The 21452-nt window shown below is 35.5% G+C and overlaps 3 protein-coding genes and 1 pseudogene across 4 annotated transcripts; 3 read left to right on the plus strand and 1 right to left on the minus strand.

Annotated features, from left to right (window-relative positions):
* The first annotated feature begins 1846 nt into the window (after positions 1-1846).
* Positions 1847-9038, plus strand: LOC110724907 (annotated as a pseudogene).
* Positions 9039-9146: 108 nt separating this feature from the next.
* Positions 9147-11912, minus strand: LOC110724909 (protein TAB2 homolog, chloroplastic-like). Its single transcript, XM_021904397.1, has 5 exons — positions 11332-11912; positions 11096-11165; positions 10454-10625; positions 10198-10341; positions 9147-9605 (listed from the first exon to the last, which is right to left on the minus strand). Exons 1-5 carry the CDS (start codon positions 11844-11846, stop codon positions 9346-9348), a joined length of 1161 nt encoding a protein of 386 aa, XP_021760089.1. The 5' UTR covers positions 11847-11912; the 3' UTR covers positions 9147-9345.
* Positions 11913-13655: 1743 nt separating this feature from the next.
* LOC110724910 lies at positions 13656-15172 on the plus strand. The gene is made up of 2 exons (XM_021904398.1): positions 13656-13666; positions 14224-15172. The coding sequence occupies exon 2, from the start codon at positions 14233-14235 to the stop codon at positions 14866-14868; it is 636 nt and encodes a 211-aa protein (XP_021760090.1). The 5' UTR covers positions 13656-13666; positions 14224-14232; the 3' UTR covers positions 14869-15172.
* Positions 15173-15430: 258 nt separating this feature from the next.
* LOC110724911 (tRNA-dihydrouridine(20/20a) synthase-like) lies at positions 15431-21212 on the plus strand. Of its 2 annotated transcripts, XM_021904400.1 has the most exons (13): positions 15431-15628; positions 16077-16281; positions 16384-16510; positions 16945-17072; positions 17203-17272; positions 17387-17489; positions 17814-17931; positions 18092-18173; positions 18968-19029; positions 19878-19950; positions 20061-20144; positions 20568-20648; positions 20842-21212. In XM_021904400.1, exons 2-13 carry the CDS (start codon positions 16247-16249, stop codon positions 21004-21006), a joined length of 1128 nt encoding a protein of 375 aa, XP_021760092.1. In that variant the 5' UTR covers positions 15431-15628; positions 16077-16246; the 3' UTR covers positions 21007-21212. The 2 variants fall into 2 exon arrangements, with proteins under 2 accessions (XP_021760092.1, XP_021760093.1); XM_021904401.1 differs by lacking the exon at positions 15431-15628 and having other exon boundaries at positions 16164-16281; positions 16950-17072.
* The last annotated feature ends 240 nt before the right edge of the window (positions 21213-21452 follow it).

The following is a 21452-nucleotide window of genomic DNA, read 5'->3' on the forward strand; positions in this document are numbered from 1 at the left end:
GAAAATAATGTGATGTTTTTCACTAGCGGGGACCGCCTGTTAATTTTAGGTGTACCTCTCTGCTCTTGACACATATCCCATAATTTGTTACTCACAGTGAGGAATAGGGAATTACTCATGTAAAATTACTCTAATTAGCCCAATATAACCGAGTATAATATTTTTTTTTACTAGGTTCTTCGCAATGCCCATGCTCCATTGCAATCTTGGTTGATCGAGGTTTTTGGTGGCACTAGTCAAATATTAAATTCGCCGAGAAGTACTTTGAATACTGTTGTTATATTTATCGGAGGCAAAGATGATAGAGAAGCATTAGCATATGCAGGACGGATAGCTTATCATCCCGGGGTAAAACTAACGGTGATGAGACTCCTAGTAGACATAGATGCAGAAAGTAATAATATGAGAAGAACAAATCAACTATTAGAAGAGATGGAACTCGATGATGAATGCTTTGCAAATTTTTATGAAAGGCACATTGCAGGAGGGAAGGTCTCGTACTTGGAGAAACACTTGATGAATTCGGCACAAGCTTACACCATATTAAGATCATTAGATGGCCAATATGAGCTTTTTATCGTGGGCCGAGCTGGCCGTGTGAATTCAATGTTGACAATGGGAATGAATGATTGGGAACAATGCCCAGAATTAGGGCCTTTAGGTGATATACTATCGTGCCCTAATTTTTCCACAACTGCCTCTGTTTTAATCATTCAACAACACAATCCTAAAGTTGAATCCGGAGGCTTTGATAATGAGATTTCCTTCCTATAAAAATTTTGAAGATTGTATCAAACAATTTTACTAGAATTCAGTTGTATGTTACTAGGATATATGTCAATTTGTAAGATAACATAACGTTTCCTTATTAATCTAGGTAGTCATTCATATATATAGCACAAATTTCAAGATTATATGAGTTGTTAATACTTTATATTGGTACTTACCTTGTTTTTTAACATTAATTTAGGTGGACAAATCCCTTAGTTGACATAGTGAACTTTTCATGAGTTTTATGGTTCAATCTATTGTTATGTTCTACTCAAAGAGAAAGATTTGATGAGAGTAAATCATCCTAACACAATATTAGTCATTAATTGCTTCCTTTTAAAAATAAACTAGTCTTAGATGCACGGTTGTTTATTGCATTACTATATTAATAAAAGTTTAATAGACCATTAAATAAACATTAATAAATTAATATGTGACCTCTAATACATAAACCTTGCCCGCTTCCATAATAAATTATCTAAAAAACGGCTTTACCTTAGATTCTGCCTTTTTAACTCAACTACGAACAATCTCTCTACAATACAAATTATCATAAAATTCCCTTATACGATCCCCCTTTTAACTCACCTATCAACAACCTCATCATACCATACAAAATTACCATAAAATTCCTTTATACAAGATCCTGCCTTAAATTCAGCTTGCAACACCTAATCCAAAAATAAAAAAAATCCTATGTCTTTATATAATCAACCGTAATAACTAAAATAAACTGAACACCAGTAAGGATATGTTAAGCTAGTAACAACAATACAACTACACAAGTAGAAAACATGTAGAATATAATAGGGATAGAATTGAACACCGGCAAGAAAGACACGTTAAGGTATCAATGTTCTAAGGTAGCAAAAAAATATACACTTAACAACTAACAAGAGAGACAAGTTAACATGTAGAATAGGGGTAGAATTGTCCAAAACAAAAAACAAGGTGGGGGAAGTGGTAAAATAGGGGAAGGAAGAAGCCTGTATTTCTCATAAAAACTTAGGAGAGAGAGGAAAAAAAAAAAAGAAAAAAAAAGGAGAGGTCTGAGAAGTGAGGTAGCGCACCCCATCAAAAATCAAAAAGAATTGGGTTCATCTCTCTCTCATCATAATATGGCATTTCACGTCGCTTGCCCAATTACATGGTAAACTAGTATTACACTCTCCTCTTTGTTTTAGTTGTTTTTATTTATTCCCTCTCTTTTTTTTCCTTTTTTTTTTTTTGAATTCATTCCGATTTTAATTTCACTTTTCTTGCTTACTAACCTCGTCTTCTTCTTCTTTCGTTCATTCTCCTCTTTCAGCAAGCGAATTTGTTTCTGCGCGTTAGGGTTTCCGCAGATTAATTCTGGAATTGCTGATTTCGAGGGTGGAATTTCGAGGTTGAACGATTTTCTCAAGGATCCATGGATTATTAGGGTTAAGCAAGGTGCTACGGTTCAAGTTCCGGTTCCCAAGGTTGTTCCGCCGCCTCCTCCGCCGCCTGTTGCTGCTCTTGTTCATGGGGATGATGCTGAGGAGTTGCTGTCTGCTCAGACTAAAAGGGTTGCGTTGCAAAAGAAGGCTGCTGTTGCTTCTTTGGCGGCTGAGGATTTTGCCCGCCGCTTTGAATCCGGTGCTTTGGTGGTGAGGGTTCGTTTTTCTTGTTTTTGTCGATTTTTTTGTTTTTGGAATTGGGGGTTTTTGTGGTTTTTGGAGTTAATTGGGGTTTGTGATTGTGCATTGACTTGTTTGGATCTGTTTGATTGATTAAAGAGGTGTTTGCTATTTGATGTTGTGCTAAAGATTGTTAATTGTAATTGCATTTGTGTTGTAAATTGACAAGTAATAATGTATTGATTTTGTGAGTAGCATGTAATGTGGAATAATGAAAATTGGTTATGTGGAATGATGTTTTGATTGGAGGGTGTTATTGGTCGTCTAATTCTACCCCTAATTGGGAAAAGCTTGTGACTTTGCTTTTAAAAGAAGGAGTTTAGATTGCGGAATAGCTTTTGTTTTGGAAGTATGTGGTAGCTTTGTAAGTGATCATACTGCAGGTTCTACCATTGCAACATGCAAGGGATCCGGGTTTTTTTGTTTTTTTTTTTTTTTTTTTGGGGGGGGGGGGGGGAGGGGGGGTTGGGTTATGGACAGGAGGAGAGTAGGATAAATTTAAGGTAATGACTTTTTTTATAGCAAAGATTCAAAATGGAGTGTTTTAAGGTGATGATAATGAATAAGTGATTCATGTTTTTGGCTATCAATGAGAATTATGTGGTCATTTATGGTATTTCTTTTAACATGTGGACTTATTTTGCAATTGATGAATGACTAGTGAAGATTTGTTAGAATATCAAAAATGTCAATTTGTTAGAGTAGGAAACAGGTATTATATGTCGTCAGATGAACCTTGTATTATAAACCTTGAATCTTGTCCCAACCTTGGGATTGGCAATCATGAGCTTTCTTAAATGGATCATATTATTTGAGACTCTGGGGACTATGCTCCTGTTACTTTCTTTCTTATATATTGCATATAGCTAAGCTAGTTTATCTGCTGCTATTCTCAGGATGTCACCAAAGATTCTGGCGTAGAGGAGCAGGGTTCTTCTAATGTGAATGTGATGTGTCGACTGTGCTTCTCCGGTGAAAATGAAGGGAGTGAAAGAGCTAAGAAGATGCATCCATGCAGTAATTGTGGGAAAAATATCACAGGAGTTGCTTAAAAACTTGGTCTCAACATAGAGGTTTGTTCAGTTGCTAGGGTTCTTGGTCTTGCTACAATCTTACATTCCCCTTCTGAGTTATGTTTCTCTCTGCAGATCTGTTTCATTGGAGTTCATGGACATGCCCTCATGCCGTACATGTGAGGTAATCATGTGCTGCAATATCTTGCTTAAGTCCATGGTTTATATTGTAGGATATAACTTCTTGTGGTCTATAAGTTCTCATTTTTGTGAGTTGCACTTGCTGGCTGTAACTTTTTGAATTTAGAATCACAGTATGGTTTTCACTCTTCAAACAAAATTATGTTAAAAACTATTCACTTTAGTGCTATGTGTGTATCATAAACTGCTTTAGTTTCTTCAAAATATACTATCTAGATTCACGGTCATTATAACGATTTGACCTATAAATAAAAGATTTTAGTATTTTAAATCCACTTCAAGGGCTTTCAAGTGTAATTATACGAAATTTTCTAGATTCATGAACCCAGCTACATGGCCTCTTCTCTTTTCAATAATTGGGGCCTATTCAGCAAATGCAGCAGCAATAGTAGCCAGACACACCTTTGGCCATTAATATTTTTTTTATTGTTTATTATTAAAATTTCTGAAAAATTTATATTTTGTTGAAAAAATGGTGCCAGTCATTCATAGCCATTTCTTATGTGTTCTTAGTTTTCTCACTTTATTTGAAGTGTTAGGCTATATGTATATATTTTGGATGATAACATAATTCTTTGAGCATATCATTCAATATATTATTTTTAAAATTGTGATTAGTGCTTTGCATATCATTGAACTTATTTATCTTATCTTATTTATTTATTATCTTTATAGAAAGGTTAGTTTCATATTCAGCATGTGGAGGAATTGATTATGGCATTTCCAATCTTTTAATGGTTCCTTAGTATCAATACACTCCCTAGGCCCTATGTATTTTTCATTGAAGGCATCTTTAATTTTTTTAGCTTCTCTTTTTAGGAATACTTAAACTTTTGTCTGCTGATAATTAGTTTATATAGTGTTGGTGCAAATTGGTACTTCAGCGTTTGGTTTGCTTGTTTGTTTGACAATGGGTGTCTTTTTCTTATCTCATTTGCCTTCCAGGTTTGTCGTAGAACTGGAGAGCCAAACAAGTTTAAATTTTGCAAGAGGTGTGATGGTGCCTTCCATTGTTATTGTATGCAGCCTCCGCATAAGGTTGTCTTTGTTTTCCTTTTCTGTTTTTAGTTTGTTACACTGTGCACATTATTGGACCTTAATATATCTTTGCTGGTGCAGAATGTTAGTTCTGGACCTTACCTTTGCCCCAAGCATACAAAATGCCACAGCTGCGGATCAAATGTTCCAGGAAATGGTCTGAGTGTAAGGTATTTGTTGAAGTTCTTGGCTCTCATATTAGATTGGTGATGCCTGGCTGCATTATGCTTTAAAGATGCTGGTTACAGCTTTTGATGATTGACATGTATAATTGAGACACTTTTTGTATGGAATTAGCATTTGGAATTTTTGGCTGTAATTTCTGAAGAAAATTTCTGGTATTAAAATGCACTCATCATCTAGCGTCTTATTCATGTCTTGTTCATATAGTTCTAGGAAAGGTTTGTGTGTGTGTGCTTATTTCTCCATTATGGATAGTAAGATCTACATGGGCAATAGTGGTCTGTGTTTGGAATGCTGTTATGCATATGTTGACTAGCAGTAATTTGAATGTTAATTGTTGCACTTACTATTGTTTTAATTGTTGTATCATGTATACTTTTTTTATTTTATCATTTTTTTTTTTACCTTGTTTTGGACACTGCAGGTGGTTTTTAGGATATACTTGCTGCGATGCTTGTGGGAGATTGTTTACCAAAGGCAATTATTGTCCTGCTTGCCTGAAGGTATATATAATTCTGTTTTGTATAAGATTATATGAACGTGTCATGCTATGCCTTGGATTCATCTTGAAATTCGATGCTGGCTGTTTTAGTCATACCAGCATCTAATGCCCCACAGAAACTTAAGTAGTTTTAGGCTGGTGTTGTTTGACTTTCATTTAGAACATTCCTTCCCCATCAGTTGAAATGAAGATTTTTAATCATGTGGATCCAATGCTTTTCTTCTTTGCTGTAACCCCCCACCCCCCTCCCAACTGAGGGTCTGCACACACTCACACACAGAGGCACCCAATTTTCACTGCTTCTGCTTGGTGTTTGACCATAGTTGAGGCCTTGTCAACTTTATTCACTGTATTGTCTTACATGCATCAGTGATAATTGACTGATTTAACCTTAAAATTATGTAGGTCTACAGGGATTCAGAGGCAACACCTATGGTTTGCTGTGATATTTGCCAGCGCTGGGTGCACATTGAATGTGATGGAATCAGGTTAATTACTTTTTTTTTTTAAAATTATTTTTGTCATCATTCTATAGTGAAATTAAGTTTGGTGCTTCAACTTTTAATGACATATCTTAATTGTGATGCTATTATACACACAGTGATGAGAGATATTTGCAGTTTCAAATAGATGGAAATCTTCCATACACATGCCCAACATGTCGTGGCGAGTGCTACCAGGTATGCTTAGAGAAGGTTTTTCCTATTACTACTTCTACCACTATAATTTACTTTTGATTTACTCTCATTTCCTTCTCTTGCTCTCATTATTTGCAGGTGAGGGGTCTTGAAGATGCTGTGCAAGAGTTGTGGAGGAGAAGAGACGAGGCAGATCGTGATCTAATAGCAAGTTTAAGGGCAGCTGCTGGTTTGCCGACTCAGGAAGAAATATTTTCTATTTCGCCGTTTTCTGATGATGAAGATAATGATCTGAGTGCTGGGAAGGGTGAACATGGGCGCGCTAGATTCTCTTTGAAAAGTTTGACTGATTTTTCCCCTAAGAAGATCAAGGAATCTGGCAAGAAACCGTACAGCAAAAAATATGTGAAGAAAAAGGGATACCAGACGTCTTTGGATGGTAAAATGGAGGTCAAGCCTGAAGAATACAGTGAGACTCAGTTGTTTGGATCTAGATTGGGGAACAATAAAGAGATGTCACAGCCACATGGACCAGATTTATTTTCTTCTCCAGTTTCTGGAAGTTTCAGTCCAAATGACGGAAATTTCTCGAATAAGGAACAGGGGTTTTTGAAGCACAAATCTATGGATGAAGTTGCGGGGAGCAATGCAGACAGAAGAGCAACAGTTGTACAGATTAAGAGCAAGAAGCCTAATGACACTGCTGTTAGCGAGGATGTTGGGCAATTTGGCAACAAACCAAAGACCATTAAGGGAACTAAGCTGGTTATACATTTAGGAGGGCGAAATAAAACCATAACCAACTCTCCGAGGTCTGATTCTTCAAGCTACCAGAGGGAGCAAGATTTGGTGACATTAAGTGGTAAGTCTTGTATTGCATAGTGCATACAGCTGTATTATGGTTGTTGCTCGACATTGGTTATCTGTTTTCTGCTGATGCATTTTTGCCTTTAGAAGAAAGAGTCGTTTACCGTTATCTATTCAATTATCTAGCGATTTGTATTCGGACAATAAATCTATTAAGAGATGGCGATTTATGATATGATTTGAATTTTGGTGCTTCGTGTTTGTTCCAAATTGTGTATATAAGCTGTGTTCATGTTTTTCTGGTAGGATTTTGACTGTTGTGTATCTAAGTAGCCATCTAAAATTTAATTGTGTTCCACCCATTGTTCTGAGTTCTGACATGTGATATAACTTGAAATTTGGTTTGCTTTATTTTATTTTATTTTTTTAAATCTCAATTGATTTCTATTCATAATTTCAGTCTTTTAGTCGTTTTAGGTCTTATAGCTCTTTTTTTTGGATTCAGGAGGGAATGAAGCAGTGAGTCAGCATAGGACAGGTGATAATCTAACGGAAAGATTAGATGGCACATCAAACTCTGATGATGGTATGCATTTGGCTATCATTGTTCTTAATCTGGAATGAGTACGAACTTTTTATTGACTCATGGGAATTTGCAGGTTACAAAGTTGAAGGTTCTCATGATGTAAGAGGAGTAAAACTAAGAGATCGTAACATAATAAAGCTTGGTAAAGGCAAGTCTGAAGCTTCTAGTCCTCAATCTCACAGAGCGAATGGATTGTTTGGTCTAGAGAGCACACATATCACACCATCAAAAAAAGCCATGCTGACAGTGAAGGGCTACAGAATAATGTATCAAAGGTTGAGAAGATTTCTTTGAGAAAGCATCCAGATAACAGGCATGATATGTCTGGTGATAGAAATAAAGTAACCAGCCAGCACCACCTGCTGTAGATGCTTCACTTAAGGACTCCAGGCCTTTGCTTAGACTCAAATTCAAGACTCCTTATCCTAGTTCATGGGTTCCAAATAGTGAGGAAGAGAGAGGTTCTGTGAAGGGTCAAAGGTCTAAGAGAAAGAGGCCATCACCCTTGGTAGAAAAGCCTAAACATCATGAACAGGAAGATGTGACAGAATCACAAGATGACAATTTAATGAATGAAATCATGGATGCTAACTGGATTTTGAAGAAGTTGGGTAAAGATGCTATAGGAAAGAGAGTAGAAGTTCATCAGTCATCTGATAATTCCTGGTGAGTCTTCCTTCATACTAGGCATAAAGAATTTGGTTATATTTTTGGTCCTTGATGCTTGGATAATCATTTCATGATCATGCTTGAAATGTGTGGTTTTGGTTGCTAGATTCATTGTTTTTCTCTCGTTCTTTGTTTACTTCAATATTTTCAGTTCATTGAACTTTAATACTTTACTGGTCAATACTCTATTTCTGAATGCATGATATACTTGGTTTACTGTTATTTTTATAATTGGTTATAAATTTTACTTTATCAGGCATAAAGGAGTTGTCAGTGACGTTATTGAGGGGACAGCAATGTTGTCTGTTGATCTTGATGATGGAAGGGCGAAGACCGTGGAACTTGGAAAGCAAGGCATCAGATTTGTAACACAGAAACAAAAAAGACTGAAATCTTGATGATCTAGCATATAGATTAAAGCCAAGCTATTGTCTTTGCAGTTCAGAGTTCTCCGAAGGTTCTCACAGTTTTGCTAGCAGGTGGGTGAAGGCCCATAAAATCTCTCTGCACCAATTGTTCAGTTGGGGTCATTGTACATCGACTGCTTGGACTTCAGGGCTTTTACTGTGAATTTGATATTCTGGGCCTCACCAGGTTGCAGATGATAGTTTTTTCTCTACCCTGGAATGTGTAGCTTCTCTCAGTGGGGGGAAGGTTTTACTGGCTTCCTCATGTAACCTTAATAGGATGCGTTTAGATACAAGTCTGATCTGAATACTAGTGTAGACTGCTATTTTCTTGTGTTTTAGTCAGTTTCTAAGCTTTGTTGTAAATGATTAGGAATACACAGCCTTCTTTATCGTAGCTATGCTGACAAGTTGTTAGCTTGATTTGTACCCTTTAATAATAGTTCACCTATTTTTTCAGATGCTTAGCAAAAGATGAAAGGAGTTTGTATCATGGCAAGTTTGTAGCCATGTTGCATTATCTTGACATGTTTAATGAAATCATGCTTGCTATGCTCACAAATAATGTTGAAATGTTGATGCTGCTAATGTTTACACGAAGTATGTTATTAGTATTAGTGTAATACTGTGTTTTTTTTTAGCAAAATCTTGTGAAATTCAAGTCTAAATCCTACAAAAAAGCTGTCTTTCTCATAACGCTGTGTTAAGTCTTTATATCTTACAAAGTCGCCCATTCTTAACCAATAGAATATACAAGAAAGAGGCTCTTTTTTCTTTTTTTTGAAAGAGAAAGAGGCTCTTGTTCAAGAAAATGAATGGGTATTTGCCTATCGCTTGCTCAAGCTTGCCCAAAGTTTAATGTGCGCGAATTATACAGGTGGTGGTGGCAAATCTAAGAGGAGCCAAAACCCAACACAATCATCTGAGTCAAGGTCCTCTTGGATGGCAAGGAAATGCAAGCCTCCACAAGCTTTCTTCGTTGCTTCCCATGCCTCAGTTTCTTGTGTTGTCTCGGGTGTTTTCTTATATGTAGCATAAATATATCGGGTTGAAATTCCCACAGACAAGAGCAAGCAAGCCCGGGCAGTATCAGCTTCAATGGAGCAAACTTCCAATCCATTCATCCAAGCTGCAGTTAGAACAAAAATAAGATTAGGTTGGAGTATCCAGTGGAGAATTGGGTAGGTTGACGACAGGTCTAGGGCAAAAGGCTATGAAGCTATCTTTGAAAGGCAGTAAGATTATAACACGGTGACACTAAGTTATACAGTACAAGCATAATTCATTACAGCTCATGACCATTCTAAGAGAAGTATTACTGAAGCGACAAGGATTAGGGGTTTAGGGTTAAGGAATGATAGATAAACACATAAAACAGGTAAGTTCACATTTTCTCTCAAATATGAAGCCAAATGAAGCAGCCCTACTAATAAATGTTAGTGATGTTACTGCTACATGCCTACATGCATGGACACTGAGTGTACAGTTCAATAGAGCAAGGTAGGGAAACTGCTTAATGCATGACTTAAGTGTTCCTATAATAAGCTGCTTAATTCATCGGTATCCTCGCTTAGTGCATTCAAGGTGTTCCTATAATAAGCTGCTTAATGCATCGGTTTCACTTAGTGCATTCAAGGGAAAGAAGCAGTTTCTTGAGCTAATTTTGTAGCACAACATGACTAGACCTGAATATGAAGTTTAAGCAAAGGGATGATTTATACCTGCCAAAGGTTTGGCACGTGAAGACGCAACAGCTAAACCAGGAATTAGTGTGTCATCATCAATATCAATACCAAGCAAATCCAAATCTAAACTAGCACCAAATGCAAATTTCTTCTCCAAGGTTTCCACCTCCTCACGCACCGCTGAGACAGTAAACTTGGATAATTAGTCGACTATCCATCATCACATGCAATTATATAAATTTCACAATCTGATACGAAGTATTACACAATGCCATCTTCTAGGATTGAATACCTGAATAAGGCAATTGGACAAAAGCCCATCTATCTCCGAACAGATTCTCAGGGAGTTCCGTAGGAAAAGGGTTATCTAACACCATAAGAGGCTTTGCTCCTTTCTGAAAGCCTGGATGGCGCGTATAAATGGTCTCAAACCGTTCTTCCAACCAGAGAAGCAACGATAAACACTGCAATAATGGCGGATATTAACATCAACTATGAACCTAGTGAACTCAAAGACTAAGCAGAGAAAGATCTTAGAAACAATTACAGCAGGAAGCTTCCAAAGTATATTGCCAATAGACAGCATATTGCTCCCATGAAGTCAAAATTTAGAGCACAAACCTTATGACACAAATTCAGAAAATACCAATTACTGATCACTAATTCCTTTCAAGGAAAGCTTAAAGAGATCCTAAATGCTTTTCCGTCAATTCACAGTAAAGGAATTTTAACATCCATGCCTGAATTTCCCCTTTAATTTGACATGTTCTCCATCCATAATATCATTACGTGAATAAACTAAAATCAATAATTAATACTACCTCCGGTCTCAAATTAGTTGTTCCATTTTTGTTTTGCACGGTTTCGAAGCTACCAATAGCAACATAAAAGTGTAAAGAACTAAATCAAATCATACTAGTACAACAGTTTTTACCCTTTTACTTGGAATAGGTTTAATTCCAAGCTCTTTGCATGCCTTGGTTATAATGGTCTGCAACTGAGACCTGCATAATAATAGTCAAATCAACATACAACCCAAAATCAGTAAGATCATTTCACAACACAAATTAAAGAAACACACCCCATAAGACTCTAACTTCCAACCCTTAATTATTATTTTTTTTTTACTAAAAATCAATAAAAACTTGAAGAATCAGAAAAAAAAATGACCTGAAAAACCGAATTTTCTCAGGAAGAGGGACACCCAATTCATCACAAATGGTAACAATGGCATTCTTCAAAGTAATGCTATTAATAACATTATTGGGGAAATACTTTGTGTATTGTAAAGATAAAGAATTATCACAAACAACAAGTTCCCATATCTTTTTACCCCTGATATCAAGAATGGGTCTAGAGCAAAAATCCAATTCCCATTCAGTAATGTTTTCGGGTTCAGTTCCCGGGTCAAGAAAACTCATTTCTGCAGTCGGGTCATCATCAATAACATCTTCAATAGTTTCAGCTTCTTCAATTGAGCTTTCAGAGACTGAATTGACCAGAAAACGGCGTCGTTTGCAGTTTGATGAGGTTTTGAGGGTGGAAGAGTTTGAAATGGTATGAGAAGTTGAAGTACATGAAATTTTTGTGGGTTGTGAAAAAGAAGTGAAATTGGAGATGGGTTTGTAAGGAATTGAAGTAGTTTGGTCTCTGAAGTTGGTAGGATTGAAGCTCAGAGTAGCCATTGAAGTTTTTGGTTTAAGCTTACTGATAAGGCGCGGTATAGAAGAAGAAGATGATGAATGTTATGGTTGGTTTCTCTGCCACAAAATATGATGAGCATACCCGGGTTTTTTTGGGTGCCAATCAGGGGCCAGGACCTAGGACCTCATAAAAATAACATTTAAGTTCGAAAGAGTGCTAAAAACTGACGTGATTGATTCGAAAAAAATCCAATTTAAATTTCAACTCGCGTGAATTCAATAACTTAGTGTGACTCGACTTTGAATGACTCGACCCAAATACCTAGTCTAGGTAGGGGGCTGTTTAGTTGAACTTCTTGGAATGGGTTGAAATGAATTTTATGGTTTTATTTGTTTGGTTGGGTTATTTAAGTATGGAATCTTATACCCGGGGATTCTAACTCTACCCCATTCCCTTGGAATCTCATACCCATATCCCCCCAAAGATTCATAATCCATACTACCACTCAAGTATGATAATCCATTCTATGATTAAACAAAGCAACTTTAGATTGGTATGAGATATAGAATCCATACTACCCAAATATGATAATCTATACCAATCCATTCCAGCTTAGTGGACCAAACGACTCTAATGCGTGGCAAGATCACTCATGACGACTTCATATAATTTCACCTGTTTTAGAAGAAATCTGGTTAATAAATTCAGACAAATTTAGATTAGATAAGTCATTTTAAAATAAGAGCCCAGTTCTTTATACAGAAAGGCTTTCAACGTTTGTCTAAAATAAGTTTAGATAAATTTTTATAAGTGTAAATATAGTGAAATGAATGCACCATTAGCTCCAAAGGTGAATCTTGAAAAATTACACCTATATGCTTGATTAACACCTTTTATTGAAAGCCAATAAACAATACGGATATCTTCTAGTAACGATGTATGAAGGTTGCATCCCAAAGACCCAAACTATTTTCACCTCAATTTCTAGACATTATGAGTAATTGATAGTTAGAATAAATTCACTGTGGATATTGACTTTACATCGAAAAGTACCGATAATTCTTTAAAAGTCACTTGTTTGTAAAGTTAACTTTCATGCGGCTTTTTTTTTTTAAAAAAACTTTTATATAATTTGGAACTATGAAAATATTTCATTTCCATACATTAAAAAAAAAAAAAAAAAAAAAAGGAATTGGATATGAAAATTTGAAATCATGTAAGAGCACTTACAATGGTGAGCAAAATATTTGCCCATGAGCATATTTTGTGAGCAAATAAAATGCTCATCATCCACAATGGTGAGCAAATCCAAAAAACCGATAAAAAGCCCATGGGCAAATGTAAAAATGCCCATAGCTTGGGCATTTTTGGTGATGAATAGTGTTAGAAGTGGGCCCCACATGTTGCTGAATTGTTTAAAAAATGTTGGCTGCCAGCACTTCAAAACGACGCGTTTTGGGCTAGCAGCCTTAATGGCTCGCCTCAAAACGCGTCGTTTTGAGCTCCAGAATTAAAAAAAAAAAAAAAAAAAAAAAAAAAAACTAGTGCACTGTAGCGCGTCAGGGCTTGTAGCGAATGGGAGTGCGACACGTGTTCTGTTGCAGGCTGTTGGCCAATGAAAAAAATAGCCGTTTTTACAACGGTTATAATCCTTCTATAGCATTTTCCGAAAAATATATTTATTAAAAAAAAAAAAAAAAAATTACCAACGGTCATAAAATTAAATTCTCTATAAATAGACATGCATTTTGATATGTTTTGATATAATTTCGTAATCACCTAAAATCCTCCACTTTTTTATTTTCTTAAGCATTTTAAATTTGTAGAAGAATATATTTGTTGCAAAAACATCCATATTGAGGTAAATTTATTTTTTTTAAATATTTAAATTTTTTTTTAAATATTGGTTATTTTTTTAAAAAAATATATACATGTAGTTATGTATTAAAATTAGTATATATGTGATTTTTGGGAAAAAAAAAATATTGTATGGCATGTTATGTAATTGCTTTATGTAATTGAAGAAAGTTGTTGATAATTTCTCCTTTACATTACTAAATTTGTAGTAAATATAGTGTTGCAATTATTGGTTAATTTTATTTTAAATATATACATGTAGTTATGTATTAAAATTAGTATATGTGTGTTTTTTTTTTAAAAAAATATTGTAGGCCATGTACTGTAATTGAAGAAAGTTGTTGATGTTTTCTCCATACATTACTAAATTTGTAGTTAATAAAGTCTTGAAATTATTGGTTAATTTGTTTTTTTAATATTAAAATTTAGTTATGACTTTAAATTAGTATATATGTGAATTGGTTAATAAAGTTGTTGATATTTTTTTGGATTTGTTGTCATTTTAATTTGTTTTTTGAGTAAATCTTAGTAAAAATATTTATCTTTTGTTTTGTGATGCAGAATCTTTTAATGGATCCAAACAACCCAAATTTCCGTCAACAATTTTCTGGTTTTAGTGATGATTTCCTAACTAATCCCGAGTTTCAATTGTTCTTGCAAAGAATGGGCAATACGTCTTTGCAACCACCTCCACAGTATCAGACACCTACTCAGTTTCCCCTACGAAACCATGTTAATGAAGAATGTACACCTGAAATTGAACATGATAGCAACACACAATTCGATGAGAGCGAAGAAGACAACGTACCAGAGACGCCGCAATATCCTCCACCAGTTCCCGAACTGAAATCCAACCAGGTTGTTGCACGAGCGACTCGAATTTGGTCAGTTGCGGAAGATGAGGACATACTGCGGGACATAATGAAAACATGTATCATTATGCACAACATGATTGTTGAAGATGAGCGCCACAACTACACTCGAGCCGAAGTTCTAAGAGCCTTCTACGAAGAAGATCAACAAGAATCAACACCAGCATCAACATCTACAACGCCACCGTTTGAATTCAACGTAGGCCGACCTACCAACTTTGATTTCAACGCATTTCTACAGCGAAAAGCTTCCCTCCGTGACAGAGAAATTCATCTATCTCTGAAACGTGATTTAGTCGAACATATTTGGCAACACTACGGGCCACGTAATTAGGGAGAAATTAGCACGACTTAAATAAAGCCAAGTACTATGGCGTAGCTACTTTTACTTGTTGTGTTTATTTTATTTCCTAAGTTTAATTACGCATGACGTTGCAAATGTAATTGGTTTCTAGTATTGTACCGCTTTTAAAATAAATAAAAACATTTAAGAAATTTTGAGCTTTTTTAAATTTTTTTTTTATATAACGTACTTAATTTTACGACAAATTTTAACGATAAAAAGGACAAAAATAAAAAAAATAAGTTACACAAATTTTAACTAGTTTTTATTTATTTGGAGTAACATTGTTAAAATATAAATGAAATAAATAAGTAAAAGAAGTGTTGTGTAGGAGAGAGAAAGTAATGGTGGGGTATTGAAAAAGTAAGAGAGAGAGAGTGGTGGGTGGGCAATTTTTTTGCTCACCATTGGGAGAGAATATGTGAAAAAAATTTGCCCATGAGCAAAACTTATTTCTTGAGAGAGAAAGTGGGTAGAGAGAGAGTGGGTGAGCATTTTTTTTTGCTCACCATTGAGAGTGGTCTAAGGGCTTTGACCCAGACTAGATTAGATAAAAGAAGCCCAAAGTAGAACAGAAGCAGAACCACAAGATCAATTTACATACTGTAGTATTTCTGTTCAGTTTCCAAAAACAAAGAAATATAACCCGCAAAATTGTAGAGTGCTGTTCTCTTCGTCTTCATCTCCCTCCTTAATACTGCTGCTGTTGCAATTTCAAACGCCTTCAATTTGTTCGTTGCTTCAGTTTCAAGTAAAACCCTAATTTCTTTTTTTAATTTCCTTTTTCTTGCTATAATTTTCTATTGTAGTAGTTCATAATTCTGTTCATTTCATTTTGTAGAGTTTGTGGGTCATTCTGTTAAGAGTTATAGGAGAGTTAGGTTTTATTTTGTTGTTCTATTAATTCAAGTGATTGTGTTTCTCTTATTCTAGTTAATTATGATAAATGGGTTTGTAATAATTCAAAGTCTTGATTTTTATTTCCTGAAGTTTTTTTCTGTGGGTATATAAAGATTTAGATTCAAGGATCTAATAATTTAATTTTGAGCTCACAAATTATGTGTTTTGTAACTTTTATGTTAAAATGCTCATGTAATGTACAATCCTTTATAAAAAATTCATATTCTTGTTGTAGCTAATGATATTTGTTATCTGAGTGAACTCCTACATAATATTTATGGAGGCTGTGATCTGATTAGGGCATGATGAGGTCTGCAGGGTATAGTTTCGTAACTTCGTGTGCTCCTGTACTTTGTTTAGTCACTCAAACTCGCCGCGATTTTCATCAAATTTAGTAGTTGGAAATTCAACAACATCAAAGAGATTATACTGTTGTGGCCAAGGCCACACATTACATAAGGAATCACCAATGGTTGTGGCACGATACCCTCCTCCCCTCTTCAGGTGTGTTTTCGTCTTCCTTTAGGGTTCGGATCATTTGATTAACTTCACCAAATATAACTCCATATTGACATGAATTTCTAATGTTACTGATTTGATTCCCAGTGTCGCACCAATGATGGAGTGGACGGATAATCACTATAGGGTGCTAGCACGAATCATATCAAAAAATGCTTGGCTTTACACGGAGATGCTTGCTGCAGAAACTATTGTTTATCAGAAGGGTAATCTGGTTAGTGAAGATCCTATGCTGTTCAGTGCCTTAAAGTTGGGTTTTATTAGATACTATAGCTTAGTCTTCTGTGTATCTATTTTTGATCGATTAGGATTGGAAGGAGGTCTTCCGTTTAAAATGAAATTATGTGCTATGGTATATGCTTTGTGCTTCTATGTTCAAATTACTTTCAATGCTTAAAGTTGTAATATGAGATTGATTTTCAGTAATTAAATATGAAATGATGGTTTCTTTTCTAGCAATGTGTCATTTTACTGGTTTGCATATTTCGTACTTACATATAGGTGTGGGAGTATGTTTCTTTACAAGTAAATATTGAGCGCTAAAATCTGAATTATTTTGGCTATGGAACAATTTTTTGAGGCACATTTTCTCTTTTTTGGGGCATTGATTGGGTCAAATATAATTTTATTTTTTTTTTATATGTCCAGGACAGGTTTTTGGAATTTACTCCAGAGCAACATCCTATAGCTCTTCAAATTGGTGGGAATAACTTGGAGAACATTGCAAAAGCAACCCAACTTGCTAACGCTTATGGCTACGATGAAATTAACTTAAAGTTGGTGCTCAATATCTTCTTTCTATTTTATTTATATAAAGGATTTTCTTTGATTAGTTTCATTCTTTGGCTGGTATCTGTTGGTCTTTGTCTTACCAAAATTCTGTGACCTTTTTTTTCTTTTTTTCAGTTGTGGATGCCCTAGCCCTAGGGTTGTTGGGCATGGATGTTTTGGCGTGCGCCTGATGCTTGATCCTAAGGTAAGGAACTATCTTTACTGACTTACTGAACTGCAAAAGAGGATTATTTTTCGTCAAATTTTTGCTAGTAGAGGATTCCCTAATGTTATTACTCTTTGGCCTTTGCAAGGAAAGTTTGTCGGTGAGGCCATGTCAGTTATTGCTGCCAATACAGATGTTCCTGTGACTGTCAAATGCCGCATTGGTGTTGATGATCAAGATTCTTATAATGAACTATGTGAGTGATTTGCTTTAAGCCTCATTTGTCTTCCAAATAATAAAAAAATGAGCTTTCTGTTTGTAGAATTGTAGTCCAACTTCTTTGGTCTCTCATTCTATCTGCCCTCCTCTCCTCTCTTCCTTATGGTTTCTGGGGACTGGTTTTGTTTGTAGTAACTCTATGTGGCTTTGGAAAAAGGACTATATCTTTACTATTTGGCTTTCTCGTTGTCATTTTGAAGATTTTGTTGGCTTTCATTTGGTGTCTGATAAATGTTTGGTGAAACTTTATTGTGATGCCCTCTGATTAATTTTTCAAATTGCTAATATTCCTGTTATTCAGGTGATTTCATTTATAAAGTATCTTCAACGTCTCCTACCAAGCACTTTATCATACATTCGCGGAAAGCACTTCTCAATGGCATTAGCCCTGCTGAAAATCGATCAATTCCACCACTCAGGTAAGTAATAGTATTTCAAATACTGCCTCTCGGCTAGAAGCTAGACTAATTTAGGTTGAAGTTAATGGTCAGAGGAGACCTATTTGAATTAGAGCTGTATTTGATAGTGCTGTGCACTTGAACTGATGACTGATGGGGTAATTCAATGTTTGTTACACAGATATGAATTCTACTATGCTCTAGTACGTGACTTTCCAGACTTGAAGTTTACAATAAATGGAGGCATAAATTCAATTGAAGAGGTAAAACTTTTGTCTAGCCCCTTTAGTAGTTCTCTGATCATTACGCTTATTCTGATCTTTCACTGTCTAGCTGTGGTAGGCTTTTTTTTTTTTTTTTTTTTTTTTTTTTTTTTTTTTTTTTTGTGGGTGGGTGGGGGGGGGGGGGGTGCGGAGTTAAGTATTATCATATCAACAATGCCTTTTATTTTACATTGCCTGACAGCTTATCCCCATTTGTTGTCCTGTATTGACACCTTTGCACCGGTTCACATTATCTGTGACCTACCTTCACAACCTATTCTAGTTATGAATGTTGCCATCTTTTCATGATATATCACTCGCAGTTATGCACCCTTAGTTTATATGAAGAATGGCCCAACATGCTTTAATTTGGCTGGAATTTTTTTCAGTAAAGTAGTTTGCTTTAGTTTATCCGTGGAAGCAATGTATAGGTCAACTTCTGTGGGGTTCTGTACATGTTATTTCTTAGTTGATGACAAAGCCCTGTGGTATACTCTACCGAGCACTTGTGAAAGCTATAAAAATAGAGATTATGCCTTCAATGTAGCATTTCAATAAATGGGCTGTGACCATTTACTTGTGTGGCTTGTAGCTATAAGCAACTGGCTATGCCAAATGGGTCTTGTGAGCTAAACAGTATAGCTGCAGTTTTTGTGTTTATGTTTGTGGTTTTATCATCTTTCGTCTGTTGTGCAGTCTTTATGATTTTGTGTCTCTCTTTTGTTGGTGATTGTGATATCTGGAACCTAACATATTTTTTTTTTCCTCCTTATGTCTTTTTATCTGGTCCAAAGGTGAACGGAGCATTGAAAAAAGGAGCTCATGGGGTAATGGTTGGGCGTGCTGCCTACAATAAGTGAGTATATCCTGGAGTACTGATTGATTGTGTTGAATCATTTTGATGCTAGGTTTGGAGTTTTTCCTTTAGTCAACTTTGTGATATTCAGCTTCTTGCCATAACAGTATACCTGTATACCACACAATGTATATCTTGCAATTGTTCTGGTTCTATGATAATTGATGGGTTTATATATGTAATGTAGAATTTCCTATGGTGGGAGTGGACCGTGGGACTTCTAGGCATGTTTTTTTTTTCCATACTTTGTTGGGTAGTCAAATTTATTTCTTTGATTTTTACATTTTAACTTGGACCTTTACTTTTATATGAAAGTCAATCTTAATTTTAATGAATTGGACATAACAAGGGAAGGTAAAACTCTAAATGATTAGATGATGAGCTTTGAGAGATTGGTGCCTTGGTGGAGTATTAATTGCATCATCATAGATAGATAGACCTACTGATAGAAATCTGATGAGGAACCGGCCTTCTTGTTTCTCTCTTTTCCTGGCAAAGGTGTTTGTTTTCTTATATTTTTCCTATCTTCCTCTGAGTAAAAGAGCTTGATAAGGGTTAGTTAAAGAGCTTCGTAACTTGGTAAGGGCTAATTTAACTTCTTTGAACGATGTATTACGGCTTGAACTATAAAAATCAGTGTATAGTTTGTCTCTGTATCTGGTCCTTGTACAGAGGCAAGAATCCTAGTTTATTTTCTCTCAGGTTATGGTATTTCCCCATTTCACGAATTATCTTGAAAATTGCATTGCAAAAAACTTGGTGGCACTTTGCTTAATAATTTGCTTTATTACAGTTTTTACATGTATTTGCTATTGGCTGTTTTTCTGAAAACTATGTCAATGTTGCAGTACTTGGCAATTGTTGAGAGATGTTGACACTGAAGTCTATGGTGATCCTCCCTCCGATCTTACGCGTCGTCAGGTTAGCAGTTAGTGATTACTGGTTAGCCTTATAGATTGAGTCTGCATCGTTGTGATTGACAATGTCTTTGATATCTTGGCCATTTATTTTGCTGATCACTTTTGTTGTAGGTTTTGAAGGAGTATCAAGAGTATGCAGATTCCGCGCTTGGCAAACATGGCAATAACAGACCAAATGTTCGGGATTTGGTCAAGGTAAAAAATTATTAGAGTATTTATTTTATTTAATCGCCTTTGGCTCAATCCTATTTGAACTTCCCTGATTTGAGATGTGCCTATTGTTCAAGGAGCAAACAAGGGTAGAATGCTACTGATTTTCATTTTTTAATGGAACCCTATAGCTGGACTCTTTTTTCAATTTTTTTGATATCTTATTTAACAAAAAACATTTTTTCAAGAGTTTGGACTTTGGTTATAACTAATCAAATTGCAAAAATCATAGCATTTTTTATTTCCTTATCAGACTGATTGCCTTCGAGGAATAAATAGGGCTTTGCTTCAATTTCTTTTAGATATTAGCACTTTGTCTCCATTTATATACTTCATATATTCGTAGTATATAATATTGTCCTTCATCCCCTGAACTGTGTTTTTCTCCTGTTTATTTGTGTGAAACAGCCTTTGTTGAACCTTTTTCATTCTGAGCCTAGAAATGCTGTCTGGAAGCGCAATGTGGATGCTGCATTTTTCCATTGCACGGTACGCCTGTCATTGAAATTCATTTGCTTATCTGTTGCTTACTGGAAAATCTTTTTAGGAAATGTTTCTCTCTCTATGGTGTGGGAGATGTAGAGCTATTATGGCTTTCTCCATCATCACAAGAAGTGTACATTTTTTCGACAACCATTTTGCTGCATCTGTGGTATCCTCACTCATTATTGAATCTTTGCAGACAGTTAAACAGGTCCTTGAGGAGACATTGCCTATTATTCCAGACTACGTCCTTGATTCACCTGCTGCTAGGGTGCTACCCAGCCGTGGAGATTTATTTGCAAATGTGGATGATCTCATGCCTCCCCCATATGAATCGAGTGAACTGGAGCTACAATATGCTTAGTTTGTCGTAGGTTGAGTTCATATAGATGATAGTCACCATTAAATTAGTATACACAATATATTCATCATTCTTTGGAATATGATCTATGTCCCTAAACCCTAGAGATAGAATGTACTCTATTTTTGGCACCAAACAAAGAATTTTAACAGTGTATTTGGATATGAAGAAAATGGTAATGCAAATGCAATCGCCTTCTTCTTCTTCTCTCTCTTTCTCCTTTTTTTTTTTTTTTTTTTTTTTTTTTTTTTTTTTTTTTCATAAATCTTTCTTGTTGATTTATACTATGAATTTTGTGGCTCAACATGAATTCGATTGTTGATGGGTTGAGTCATCTGACTGGCCTTGGTTTTGCTATGTTTGATGGCTGGTGGCCGAGCTGTTGGATCATTAAACAACTTTCAGGCCTCGGTAAAATTCTATGCCACTGCTGAAAAAATTACTGGATA

This window comes from Chenopodium quinoa, unplaced genomic scaffold (assembly GCF_001683475.1).
Source record: "Chenopodium quinoa cultivar QQ74 unplaced genomic scaffold, ASM168347v1, whole genome shotgun sequence".
NCBI classification, from domain to species: domain Eukaryota; kingdom Viridiplantae; phylum Streptophyta; class Magnoliopsida; order Caryophyllales; family Amaranthaceae; genus Chenopodium; species Chenopodium quinoa.

Excerpts from the sequence above, each read along its gene's own strand:
- LOC110724910 (XM_021904398.1), top strand. The coding sequence starts at position 14,233 with ATGGATCCAAACAACCCAAATTTCCGTCAACAATTTTCTGGTTTTAGT.
- LOC110724909 (XM_021904397.1), bottom strand. The coding sequence starts at position 11,846 with ATGGCTACTCTGAGCTTCAATCCTACCAACTTCAGAGACCAAACTACT. Across the intron at positions 10,626-11,095 it reads AACCTATTCCAAGTAAAAGG|TGTTTATCGTTGCTTCTCTG; the intron begins GTAAAAACTGTT and ends CCATTATTGCAG. Across the intron at positions 10,342-10,453 it reads TGTCCAATTGCCTTATTCAG|CGGTGCGTGAGGAGGTGGAA; the intron begins GTATTCAATCCT and ends TTACTGTCTCAG.
- LOC110724911 (XM_021904400.1), top strand. The coding sequence starts at position 16,247 with ATGGTTGTGGCACGATACCCTCCTCCCCTCTTCAG. Across the intron at positions 16,282-16,383 it reads TACCCTCCTCCCCTCTTCAG|TGTCGCACCAATGATGGAGT; the intron begins GTGTGTTTTCGT and ends TTTGATTCCCAG. Across the intron at positions 19,030-19,877 it reads GGGCGTGCTGCCTACAATAA|TACTTGGCAATTGTTGAGAG; the intron begins GTGAGTATATCC and ends TCAATGTTGCAG.